Source organism: Thunnus thynnus, chromosome 5 (assembly GCF_963924715.1).
Source record: "Thunnus thynnus chromosome 5, fThuThy2.1, whole genome shotgun sequence".
Taxonomy (NCBI): Eukaryota; Metazoa; Chordata; class Actinopteri; order Scombriformes; family Scombridae; genus Thunnus; species Thunnus thynnus.
Window position 1 is genome coordinate 15,998,481 of NC_089521.1, and position 13,033 is coordinate 16,011,513.

Here is a 13,033-nt window from a genome sequence, read left to right on the forward strand (position 1 = left end):
TGCAGATGCCATGCCATTACTTGGAATGTAGAATGTGATTTAGCTGGCCTAAAAGATAAAAGCAGACCATGGATCTGTTTAATGCACATATTGGAGGAATTTGAGCGTTCTCCATTGCAAATCATTTTAAGCAACATACCAGAACATGTATGGGACACAGCGCATACATAGAGAAATGAAATTCCAGCCAACACAGCACAGATCATGTAAGAGAGACAGTGCCTTCTCACAGTCTTGTGGGAGAGAGGACGAGAAGGGGAGGGAGGAGAAGGGGGAGAGACGAGGCCACATTCTTTCCAGAGGAAGGAGGTTTTCGGGGGGCCTGGGTCAAAAGTCTTCAGTGTGACTGTGTTTCAGTCCATGAGAAATCTGCTCCTCACATGCCTCTCCCACCACACTCTCCCTGCCCTCACTGCATTGCTATCTTAACATCTTGACAAACGCAGTCAGTGGATTGGTATGAGAGACCACTTCTGCCTGCCTAAAACTGAAAAATAACTATTAGCTTTGCCAATCTGACAGGAATACCACCTAATGAAGGGAAGAATATTCTGCGTTATAATGGAGATGTACAACTACTCCATTTAACTTGCTTTTCCACAAGACAATATAATCTGTGTCAGAGGATGACTGTGGTGCACCGCTTATGTCTTTTCCAGTTCCATAATCCATAATCATATTTAGGTTTGCTTCCAGAAAACATTTTGTCTCGTCCAGCCACACCTAACTGTAACAGCCTACGCCTCAGGGCATGGCAAACGGGTAAGTCCCATGGTTTTGGCAACACAGCGATGAGTCCCCCTGGAGTGGGAGAGGCACTCTTTAGACAGTGATCTCAGTCAAACTAGCCTTTAGTAAAGCATACTGTAAAAAGACTGAACTGCTTCATGATGCACATAGAGAATAGATAAGCAGCATGATTTGCACTATTTGCGATTCCTGTCATACCAGAGGCTTTCAGCTCAATAAACAAGACTGCTGGACTTGAGTCCCTCCTCTCCTTGTTGATTTCCTGTCTCTCTATGGACTCTGATGGTCAAAGCAGAAAAACTAAGAAAACAAAACTTGGTATTTGCCTCTGTGACACCCATATGTCAAGGAAGTAACACAAATACAAAAGCTGGATGTTTTTGTGGGGGAGGGAGGGAGGGGGGTGTTGGCATCTTATGCCTTTGTTAGATAGTGCCAGTAGAGAGATGCAGCAGAGGGCCCAGCAGGACTCGAACTGGGGGCTTTGCAGTTCATGGTCTGTGTCTCTATAACTCACTTTTATGTTGTAGCACATTACTGCTGAACTGGACATTACTGGACTCTGGGTGAAATCACATCTGTTAACACAGGACATGCCAATTTTCAAATATTTCCAAAGTTTCTAGTGTTATCAAAATTGGTGCACAGCAGATCTGATCAGACCTAAAAATATATACAGAATCAGTATAAATGGTTGAGACTGAGCCTTTTTCCCACCATAATTGATTTACAGATTGCGCTGTTGCAATGAAATCTGGCAGATGTACATGTGACAGAAACAAAACAATTTCTGCTCAATGTGGTGATGATTCATCAGTAAGTATTGCCATGACAAAATGAGGACTTTACAACAGCAGTTACTCAAAGGATGTACATCCGATTCACCCAAAATCTGGCACAATTTATCCCTCCAAACAGTTCCAGATTTAGTCTCCCACAAACATGGTCCCAAGTGGCATTCTCTCCTATGAACATTGATATGATTCACAACTGTTGCTTGCAGCTAAACTTAAAATCTAAAAAGTTGACTGTTTGCAGGAAATCATATACAAATCTGTTTAAAGGACATGTACAGAGAAGACACTGACACAGAAAGTCAAACCTGTTTTAATATAGAACAAACGCAAACAATCAACAATAACTGCCAAAGGACCTAAAAGTGCTGCAGAACTATTTTTAATACATGGCAAACTCTGTACAAAGCAGTGAATATAAAATACATACTAAGACTACAACATATTACATGTAAGTTAATGTAATGTATGCTGTTTTGGATTATTTTACAATCAACGCAGTGTGGAACTGGGTAGAACAAAGGCCTTTTAGATCAATCAAAGCTGTTAATTTACAGCTGGTCCAGGATCTCAGGACCAGGATTATACACAGCCAGCATCCTAGGGTTTACATTTCTAAATGCAAAAAATAAGACATGTCAGTCAAGCAGTTAATTTCAATGCAATTTGACAGTTTTGAGAAAACAACTACCTTATTTTCTTACCATTAGCCGCCTGTATTTCTTGGCCAGGTCAACATTGGTGCGTCCAGGTTGGAAGGGGTATGACCACAAGATAGAGTTCCAGGAGAAGCCATATTTCTTCACTCCGCACAGTTGGTAATGCAGCTCCTCACAGCTGAAGTCTTTCCGCTTCCTTCGCTAATAACAATAACAAGAAAGGCAGAAGAGAAAAAAATTCAGCAAAGAGCAGACAGTCTGTCAGATGGGAAAGAGAGTTTGCTTAATGGGAGAAACCACAGGTGCATGGATGCATGCTGGACATGATTAGAGTACCTGTTCTCCCTCTTTTTTAATATTAATCACACATGGCCAAGTTACTAAGTATGGACAAGAAAGGACAAACTCTTGTGGTAAATATTTTACATAAAGCGGAAGAAAGTGCATACAAGTTCAGAGAATGAATTAGGACTTGATAGGAAAATATGTGCTTGCAAAACATCCACTTTTCATTTAGTTATTCCTTTTCAAAACCATCTACTGTCATACGTCACTACATGTACTGTTTTTGTGAATAATGTTACTAGACCATACTGGCGGTTTCGCACATTTTAGCCCATTACCTACAAATTACATTAAAGGTGCAGTGTGCAGGTTTTAGTGTCATCTAGCAGTGAGATTGCAACCAAATGAATACCCCTCCCCTCCTCTTCCAAGTGTGTAGGAGAACCTACGGTGGCCTCGAAACTCACAAAAAAACACCAAAGGCCCTCTTTAGAGCCAGCGTTTGGTTTGTCTGTTCTGGGCTCCTGTAGAAATATGGCGGGCTCTGTGGAAGGGGACCCACTACCTATGTAGATATAAGGGGCTCATTCTAAGGTAATGAAAACACAACAATTATTTTCAGGTGATTATACGCTAACTAAAACATGCTTATGAATATTATATTCCATTTCTGCCAAGTCCGTTCCGCTAGATGCCACTAAATTCTACACACTGAACCTTTAATTACTCCCAGTCATTCTCAAAGGCATATCAAATATTTTTAAACTGATTTCCCACCTTCAAGGCAGCGATTGGTTTCAATTTGTTTCAGTACACTATGAAAATCAATTTGTAGAAACTTGACATCTGATGTTGTGTCATGTCTATTTTTGTAGTTACTGCAGTGCTCAGCAGCTGCACGTTTTTAAAAATCTCCCTGCTGTTGTGTTCGAGGACACTCTGACAACTCAGCTGCTGACTAGCAACTTTTTATAATACATTTCAAGACACATTCATATTGTTTTCAGATCCTACATAAATAAATAAATAAATAAATGCTGCCAGTTGTTCATTTTAAGAGATTATCTCAAGCAAAGTTTGAGTTGATTTTTTTATTGCACTGAAAATAACTGACATTTTGGAGATAATTGGCAAAAACAAGCAAAACCACTATAATCCTTAAACATTTATCTTTTTATACGTTAGGTAATGGCTACATTTGTACTAGCTTGAAGAGATGCTGCACCAATAACCTACAGTATGTATTAAAAAGCTGATAGCTTATGGCATCCATTGCTAACAAATTCTTTTCCAGTTCTGTAATTGTATGGTCCCATATTCAAATTTTGTTTCTTTGTGGCTTGGATTTCACAATTTTGCATCAGTGCAAGCGTTTGCAAAATGCACTGGCAGTGATAAGAGGAAGCAGAACTAAATGACTCTCAAGAATTGGGTAATTTGAAACTCATTTTCTGGTAACTGATTCTCAAATCTCATTGCTACTCTTCACTTCACATTTCTTCCCTTTATTCCTCAAATATTTTTTACCTCTTCAATGAACTGCAGTATACTCTCATGGCATTAAAAACCTGTGGGAAAACATTGCAGGCAATGTAAACATCAACAGATACATTTTTGACAGAAAATATTATTTCAAACTCTTACACTGGAACAAGACTCTCTGCTAGCCTTTGGCTGTTCATCTAGTGCATGATTATTCTCTCCTCTTCCTTCTGTATTTGAAAGATGATAACAGTCTGAGTTTGTGTGCGTCTGTGAAAAATACAGACAGAGGTTTTACATCTCATTCTACTACTCAAACAGACACTAACTGACCTCAGATTAAATATACAGAGTGAAAAAACATACTCCTCATTAGAGCTATATTACATCACCTGTCAGGGCTAATACAGCTGCTGTACAAGCGAGAAAGCAGAAAGACAAGAACAACTGATAAAGGAAGAGGAGGCAAGTCAATAAAATATTAGGGGAAAAATAAGTCAGAAAAAGCTTAACAGAGGGAAGAAGAAACAAGTGGAAAAACATCTGTACTGGGCAGAGAAAGAATGAAAATGTCTACGGTGCAATGGAAGAAAAAATATAGTGTGGACTTTGAGTATTTCACACAAAGTGAGCACTGGAAAATACATTTGGCTGAGAAGTATAAAGACACAGAAATCTCTCCATAACAGCACATAAAGAAGGTTGATGCTGGACTGCACTCCACAACTGTGTTGTAACACAATAGTTTTTTAGGCTACACAGTGGGCAAAGTTAATCGGAAGAGAAAAAGGAGGTAGTGGCAAATATTGCAACATATATATGTATATATGTGTGTGCGTATCTTTAACAAATAGTACATGTAGTGTAGTGCACGTAATGTAAGTACAAAAAATACGAAATAATATCGAATAGAGTAAAATGCTTTTCCTTTCAACACATGTCACTGCTATAGCACAAACGCATTGGAACACACCCTTTCAATCTCTCTCCCTCACTCACTCATTCACACCCACAGACACTCACTCACACACACACACACACACACACACACACACACACACACACACACACACACACACACACACACACACACACACTGTGTTACACAGAGTGTGAAACAGCTTAATACAGCTGTGCTGCTCTGAACCAGCTCTGGCCTGCACTGTGAGAACACTGGCTGCAGTTCAACATTCCTTCTGTTCTTTGGTTCGTCTGCTGCCAAGAACACACTGCCGAGGACAGCTCCCACCACAGGCTCTCAATAATGACATTCACACACACACTTAAAAGTAATCTACTGTAAATAACCATATCTGATATATCTACCTTGAGGCAGATGAGGCCTGTTCAGGGGAGCCAAGCGTAAACCTGAGAGAGTGATAGTAACAATGCTGTTGAATACGCCAAATGTGAAAGAAAACAAACAGTAAATGATATGTCGCTGCTGTAATATCACATACATACCAAATGTCTCCATTTTAGCTCCTGTGTGCAGTGGGGTCAAAGTTATGCCTGTGGTAGGTGGAAGTAGAAATGACAAATTACACATTTACAGTCGGCACAGAAAGAATATACCTGTAAACCCTTTGTTTTCAGGAACACCTTTTATGATATCATCGGTGATAATGGATAGACTTGGCTTGCATTGTGGCTTGGCTTGAATTACTGCATTGCATAATATTGCTTTATGATTTATTGATGTCTTGTTATATCTAGGCAGGTTCATTTTCATTGTCATTTAAGATATGATTATGCTATAGAACTGTATAAACATTCACTTAATGTATCATCCTTACCATTGTATTTCTTCCAGTGGTGTTCTTGCTGGGAGCTCTTGGCTTGCCCAGTTCCTTTACGCATGGGAGTCAGGCAGGCCTCTTTTACAGTGGAGTAGAAATCAGAGTTTTTATAACAGTAGTCAAAGACAATAATGTGTATTCTTACAGAGGTTATAAGGGCAAAGAATTTGAAGTAATGGATAATGAAAACAAAATTGATTGTTCCATAAAAACAGTTTGGAACAACAGCAACATGCATGATGCATGTTTACTGTTTTAAACTTCTCTTATATTTCATCAACTCCAAAGGTTTTTACATTTGTCTTGACTGTGGCAATGCACTGATGCAAGATTAAGTTCAAAGTTTACAAATACAACCTTTTAATGCTATCATTCAATTAATGCATGAGTTAATCACAATAGGTCACAGCACCTATGACATAGCACGTATTAGGCAGTCTGAGAAGTAGCCCACACCCTAGTTTTATTATTTGCATATTACATTTTCCTGCCAAATGCAGTAGTCATGTAACCCATGCTGCAATAACAGGTTAATCAATGCTAGCCTTCCCAGGTTATAATGAGCCCGGAAACAAAATGTGGAACTTTGCACACATATAATGCTATTCCTGTATCCACTTTTTTTGGTGAGTTCCCTTTAGGTTTTGACCACTCAGTGTTCTCTTACAGTCATACAAAGTGTGTTGCAAAGTGAGTAAATGAGTTAACCAATGTACAACACTGTGCTGAACCAGAGTTTTGAATAATTTAATGTTTTTTCTTATAAAACATAAAGAGGGCATACATAGAAGCTGACTTGCAGTGACTGGTCAAGTGACAGCAGCACCAGTCAATTAACACCTGTGGTGAGTAAGCCTAATGGTTGTTCTGGGCCTTTGGAATTGATTTTACTTGGTTAGTGGGTTGTTTTGATATTATATTAAGATGCAAATCCATAATCCTGTCCATGCTTTGAGGACTGTCATGCTGAGACTATCAGTATGGCTTGAATGTACTCTTTGACTAATCAGATTGCAAGGCTGAACCTACAACTGTTGAAAAGATGGATTAAGAGTTTGATTTCAAACATTGAAGTTTCCTACCCTTCCAGTTTTCCCTGCTTCTCTGTGGCTCTGCAGCTGACACTCTCTTAGGTTTTGGGTGTGTCAGCTCTACAGTGTTGTCCTGGTTCTCTCCCTTGAATAGAAGGTTGCAGTGACAAGTCCTGAAGCGTTCTGTGGCCTCTTGAAGAACCGTGTGCATGTCACAGCTCTGATGGCAGGAGCTTAGGAGAGTCGCAAAAGTGCGACTGGTCACCTCTTCAAAGGGCAACACACAACCTGAAGGAGAGAACGAAGAGGATTAACTGCAGTGAATTAACTTATGAAAACACACCGATGGCTTTACATTGATCTAACTGTATGATCCATTAAAGTTTATAAATTATATTTTAATGAATGATATTTTTTGTTTGAGTGGAAAAAACAAAATTTGCTTAAAACAACATTATACTGACTCATACAATGACTTTGCATGTCTGGGCAAACTTTGTTTTAACTCTGGAGCTGTTTTGGTGATGCACTGGTCCGACTTAGGAACAGGGGATTTTAAAAATGTACTGCTACAATCACCTTGGAAAATAATTACGGGCAAAAGAAGTGACCAAGATTCTCAGGACCAAAACTACCACCACAGCCTACATCTACATAAAACTATACAGCAAAGAATTCTAGTTTATTGTTCATATTAAGTTCATTTCAAATAAAATTGAAAGAGAGTATTATCTGTGCTTGTTTGGGCTTTCAACAGCCATTTCATAACACAAAATGAAAAGCATTTGACAGAGGGCCAGTTTCATGTTCACCTACCTGCACACCGAACATGACAGAGTGAGTGCTCTTCCCCCTCTTCACTCACGTCACTCTCCTGTAACTCTAAACATAAAAACATGTTACTTGAATAAACACAGGGGAAACCACACATCTACTGAATGCAAAAATTCAAGCAAAGACATTGGCGTTCATAATAGCGCGTCAAAGGTATGAAGCTGTGTTTTTTACTGCTCTTACTCTCAGTGCCTTTAATTTCTTGTGGTACATTGCACCTCAGTGGTACTGGGGGCTTAAACAGTTGACTAAACAAAAAACAAAAGAAAAAATTAATTATGAAAGCCATCATTTAATTTGAGCTTATCTAAATAACAAGTAATCAACACTGAAAAACTCTACTAACCTGTCTGCTGTATGTGGCTCTCTTACTCCCTCTAGTGACCATACATGGGAAGACTTTAGGGCTCTAGTACCCTTACACACTGTGCACCACACACCCCCTCCACTGGTTTTAACCCTCTCTTCCTGAGCATTTAAATTGGAGCTCATGTTCCTTATTTCACTGTCATTCTCTTTCACGTTTCTGACAGTTTGAAGTTTACTACTGTTGTCACCCCCTGCTTCTACATGCTTAAGACTGCTGGTCTGTCTATATGCTGAGGGGGCGGTTTTAAAGCTCTCTGTATGCTGCTGCAGAGTCAGAGGCAAGGCTGGAAGAAGAGATGGTTGCCCTAACCCTTCAGTTGAAGTTGGTGGGTGTGTGTCTTCCTGCTCATCCTCAGCCTCCTAAAGATAAACATAACCACAATGCAAAAAATAAGTCATACTGCCACGTGCTGATTAGGCTCTTGGTGATTTGTGTGACTGCATGTCTCACCTTTGCCTGTCTCTTCTCTAGCAGGTCAATCCTGCGCAGTAACTCTCTGGCTGAGCTCCTGAAGCTTTCCATGTTTTTGAGGGGCTTGACATTTTCAACCTCACCTTGTCTCGCTATCAGACCAGGCACTCCCAAGGACATGGCTTCACAGACACAGATAACCAACAAATGACGAGAGCTCCATACTCTAGATTCAACCCACGTATAATTTAATCATTCATTTTTTCTATTCACTTAATCTCTCTTGAGGTTCTGTAGCTCATGATGATGGGCCGGAGTTTATCTAAATATTCATTAGCCAAAAGGCAGATAGAAAGCCTGGCTACCAGCTTACCATTTACACATGATTACAATCATACCTCTGAGCATTTTAGAGTCTCAAATTCAGCCTGCTTGCATCTCAGGAAAGAAATGTACTGAACTAAATTAAGTAGACTACAGCGGAAGGGTTAGAGAAGAAATGAATCCTGCTTTTGCAGCCTCAAGTCCACAGTGCTACACTGAGCCACCCTGAACGCAGTTTCCATTTAATATTTCTATCTACTATTTCTATTTAATTTGCAAGAGTAAGGAAGTTTGTTTAAATTATTTAACATGGTGTTGCAATAGTTAAATTCACATTTGCTCAGAATATCAGTAAATGGAGTAACAGCTAAATAACGCAGAGTGATTTCGAAGCCATGATGATGACATTATGGTTTTGAAGTTAACTAATGTAATAATCTTTGAGATTCAAACTGACATTGATATGACATTGTAACACAATGTTATACTCAAAGAGAATATGCTAATCTGTTGCTGTTGGAAAGTTGTTTTTTCCACCAGATACCACGAAGGCTGCCTGCGTTGCTCTTTATGAGAAAAAACCCTCAATAATGGAGTTTAAGATTATGGTCAACGGTCTTCAAGTCCATCTTACATAATAAACTACAATGATGGTTACAATATGTTAATGTACTTGCATTACAATAGTAACAGGGCTGCTTTGACTTACTGGCCTGTTTGCAGGTCTGTAATATGAATGTAGCAGCCCTCCTAACCTCCTCACTTGTGTCCTCTGTGAGTAAAGTTATGATGAGTGGCAGGCCTCCGCACTGCACCAGCTGGGACTGGTGGTCCTCTGTAGACAGGAAAAAACATGCAGTTGTGAGAAATACTTGGATAGTGAAAGATGGAGCGATAATCTCAAGGGAAGGAAGACTACTGAATTAGAGCAGTACATGAAAGTGTTTCAAAAGTAAGTGAGAAACAACACTAGAAGAAAAACATTGATATAAACATAGTCTTACCAGAGGCCTCGGTGCAGTGGCCCAAGGTGAGTAAAACTGAGGGCCTGTCCTTGGGGTCAAGGTTTGGGCTTGCCAGCAGGGAGAGGAGGTGGGAAACTACACTATACTGAGCCAAACCTGAAGCAAGAGTGGCTACAAAGAATAGTAGTGAATGGAGAGACAGTTCAGTTGTTTAGCTGAAAGGTTAATGTGCATGTGTGCGTGTCTGTGAGAGCAATACACACGGTTATCAGTTATGCAAGCTGACAGAGTCTTGCATATTGTGACAGAAAGCTGGCAAGACAACAAGCTTGTCTCTGTCCCAGAAACTAGACGAACCAGTGTAAGAGTGAGAGTTTCCAAACCCCCAAAGGCAGAAAAACTTTCCTGAACACAGGCTGTAAAAACAAATAAGAGATGAGAACTAAATAATCTGCATTTCAGTGTCATTTTATATAATTTAAATAAACATAGAAAATCACAAGTTTGGCACAAGCAATTCCACCTCTTAAACTTACAGTTGTTGGCAACTGTCATTGCTATGAAGGAGCATATGGGTTGAAAAACCTCAGTGTGGGGCAGAGAAATCTGCTGAAACCAGATTTTTATTATGGGAAAAGCTGCAACACAGATACGCTGAGCCTCCTCTGGAACACAAAAGAAAGACATTAGCGAAACCTTTTTTTAGCTGTTAATCCAGATATAAACGTAATGCAGTATTCTTTGATTTGACCCAAAAGTAGTTGTCAGGATGGTAGGATCCCGAGTACAAAGTAGGGGTTTCACAACTACTCAACTACTACTGCTACTTTTTTACTAATAACCAGGTATCCCAAAATAGTTGTTGGCCAGAGAGTGAGAGAGAGAATATACAGTATTGAGTTGTGAGAATACTGCAGTACTGCAAAGTTGAATCGCTTGGTACGAGACAAAAATACATCAAAGCCATTACCATTCTGAGGGTTGTTGACACATCCACAGAGAGCGCTACACACAGACGCCCAGAGCTGGTAGGTTTGAGTAGCATTAGCTGCTTTCAAAGTAGCCTCTGTAGAGAGGGGGAAAGTGGACCTGCAAAAGTATATGCTGTTAAACTTAGATATATGTGCTTACATGAGTTGGTTTTTTAAATCATTTTTTTTCTGCAGAGCTCTATGAATTTGGCAAGACTTGGTTTGGCTACATAATATTACGGACAATTAACATTTTAAAATACCTGAAGAGGTCCAGCAAAATGTCCAGGCAGTCAGTGGTTTGGGCTAAAGTCTGCCCTGCTCCTGCAATAGCACAGACACATGAGGACCACAAAAGTCTGCTTAACAAAAGCAAGATTATACATTAAATAGAAAGAAAAAATAGAAAATGTCATGTAAAGTCAGAAAAGCATGCACATAAATGGGACAGCTGATCCTGTAGCTTTAACTCATGTCAGTGGAGGAGCTTTGATCTTACTGTTGTTGGCTACCAACACAGACAGCAAATAGACAGAAACTCTCTTCTGTGTCAGTGGGGTATCTTCCTTCATCAAACAACCAGCAAGTTCTACAAATGTCTCCTTTCTGCACAGAGAATGTTTGCAGTACACTACCAGAAAGAACAAAGACAATATATTAAATATGTAAAACTGGTATTTACCTTAAAAAAATGCATTTCCATTGCAGTGATATTAATAACAAATGATTGCACACAGGTTTGTTGTACACATATCAAGTGAAAAACACATGCTGCATCTCAATTCAAAGACAATCTACAGATAGTTTATCACTAATATTTGCCCACTTTAAAAGGTCTGACCAAATGCATAATAAGTTTTGATCTCTGTAAGGCTGGGCTGTCTCATTTGGGGAGGAGGTGGAAATTCATCTTAGCTCTCACACTAGGCTTCAGGTGCTGCAAAGGAACACAACTTCTCGGACTGCACCCTTCAAAGACTCTGCCCCTGTATTGTATGACATACATATCGACACACCTACCATTGGCCTCTGCTAGAGTGCCAAGAGTAAAGAGTGCAGTCTCCTTAACATCCGAATGAACAATACTGGATTTGGAGAGGTTATACACAAACGCCACACCTCCCATTTCTCTCAGAAGGTCCGCATTATCCTCTGAAATGATGAGAGAGATGTGAAACAATCAAGTCAAGGCATTATACTGAATAAAAATGACTGTGGGGCTGCATTACAGAATTGGTTGATGTGTGTAGGGGATGGTTAAGGGCAGGGAAATGGTATGTGTCTGTCGCTGATGGTTAACCATTACCTCTCTTTTCACAGATTGAGTGAATGGTGAGAAGGGCTTGTTTCTGCAAATCTGGGCATTTCATCTGAAACTTCAGGCACTCAAGCAGCAAACTGAGATCTGTTCTTATAGCTATGAAAGCAGAACCATGAAATCAGCTAGGCATGTTATCCAGACAGACATGCATTTGTAAATGTATTTACATTAGCGACTTCCTTCTAAACATAAATACAGATTGTGCAGATGCGGAGTAAGCATCAGTATTACTTACTGTTACGGCTGCTGGTGCGAACCACCATCTCACCCATTTCACTCTTGAAATGACTTATTGGCTTTAAAGCCATTAACAAGTGAAAACTCACCTAAGCTAGTTTACAGTCTGGCTAACTTTATATTACAACAATATCTCGTATACCCCACATTTAGCCAATCTAGCATTACATTTTTTCTAAAATTATAAGGACTGCTATTTTTCAGAACTGGCGGAGGCTAAATTTAATTAACTTAAATATGTAACGTTAGCTAGCTTAACTTAACTCCGGCTAAATCAGCTACTCTTTTAAAAATGCAATTTTTCGTCAAGTCAATTTTCTAATTTTTGCCTCAGGATAGGAATGCCTCCTAACTCTTACTGACTCTACAAACGTTACTGAACAAGATTAGCTGACGTTAGCCATTATGTTTGTCGTCCAGGTATCATTAACACTAATTGACCTGTAGCTAACCGTCCGTAAACGTTGGAAAATTGGCGCCCCACGTTACCATAGAAACAAAGAGGGTGTCGCGTTCAAGTCACGTCGGATGGGAAAGCATGAATAAATAAATAGCCAACTTACAGTTGTTGATTATGTTTATTGAAGAGTAGACAACTGACACATTATATTTGCATATATTGTGTTAACGTTGGGTGTCTAAAACGAAGATTGTCTAATTAAAATCATGCTAGATTTTTTTCATCCTACTTTTCTTCCTTTTCCCAAAAAGCGTGAAACTACAACAGTGCCTCCGATGGCAACGTCAGATGTTGTCACACGTCGCGGTCATTTATGTTGCTGTTAGACGATTGACATCGA

General features: G+C 39.6%; 1 protein-coding gene across 3 annotated transcripts; it reads right to left on the bottom strand.

Moving 5' to 3' along the window:
• Positions 1–1,841: 1,841 nt before the first annotated feature.
• terb1 (telomere repeat binding bouquet formation protein 1) lies at positions 1,842–12,882 on the bottom strand. 3 transcript variants are annotated; one of them, XM_067589537.1, is made up of 21 exons: positions 12,797–12,882; positions 11,982–12,092; positions 11,696–11,827; positions 11,175–11,306; positions 10,939–10,999; positions 10,675–10,793; positions 10,241–10,369; positions 9,968–10,120; positions 9,744–9,875; positions 9,449–9,574; positions 8,455–8,597; positions 7,981–8,363; positions 7,818–7,882; positions 7,617–7,682; positions 6,852–7,088; positions 5,767–5,847; positions 5,435–5,482; positions 5,297–5,338; positions 4,133–4,200; positions 2,249–2,404; positions 1,842–2,159 (listed from the first exon to the last, which is right to left on the bottom strand). In XM_067589537.1, exons 2-21 carry the CDS (start codon positions 12,043–12,045, stop codon positions 2,145–2,147), a joined length of 2,352 nt encoding a protein of 783 aa, XP_067445638.1. In that variant the 5' UTR covers positions 12,046–12,092; positions 12,797–12,882; the 3' UTR covers positions 1,842–2,144. The 3 variants fall into 3 exon arrangements, with proteins under 3 accessions (XP_067445638.1, XP_067445637.1, XP_067445639.1); XM_067589536.1 differs by lacking the exon at positions 12,797–12,882 and adding an exon at positions 12,232–12,751; XM_067589538.1 differs by lacking the exons at positions 1,842–2,159; positions 4,133–4,200; positions 12,797–12,882 and adding an exon at positions 12,232–12,754 and having other exon boundaries at positions 2,255–2,404.
• Positions 12,883–13,033: the final 151 nt, after the last annotated feature.

Coding starts and splice junctions, on each gene's coding strand:
- terb1 (XM_067589536.1), bottom strand. CDS start 12,304: ATGGCTTTAAAGCCAATAAGTCATTTCAAGAGTGAAATGGGTGAGATG. Junction 12,093..12,231: donor TCGCACCAGCAGCCGTAACA/GTAAGTAATACT, acceptor CTGCTTTCATAG/CTATAAGAACAGATCTCAGT. Junction 10,121..10,240: donor AATGACAGTTGCCAACAACT/GTAAGTTTAAGA, acceptor TTGTTTTTACAG/CCTGTGTTCAGGAAAGTTTT.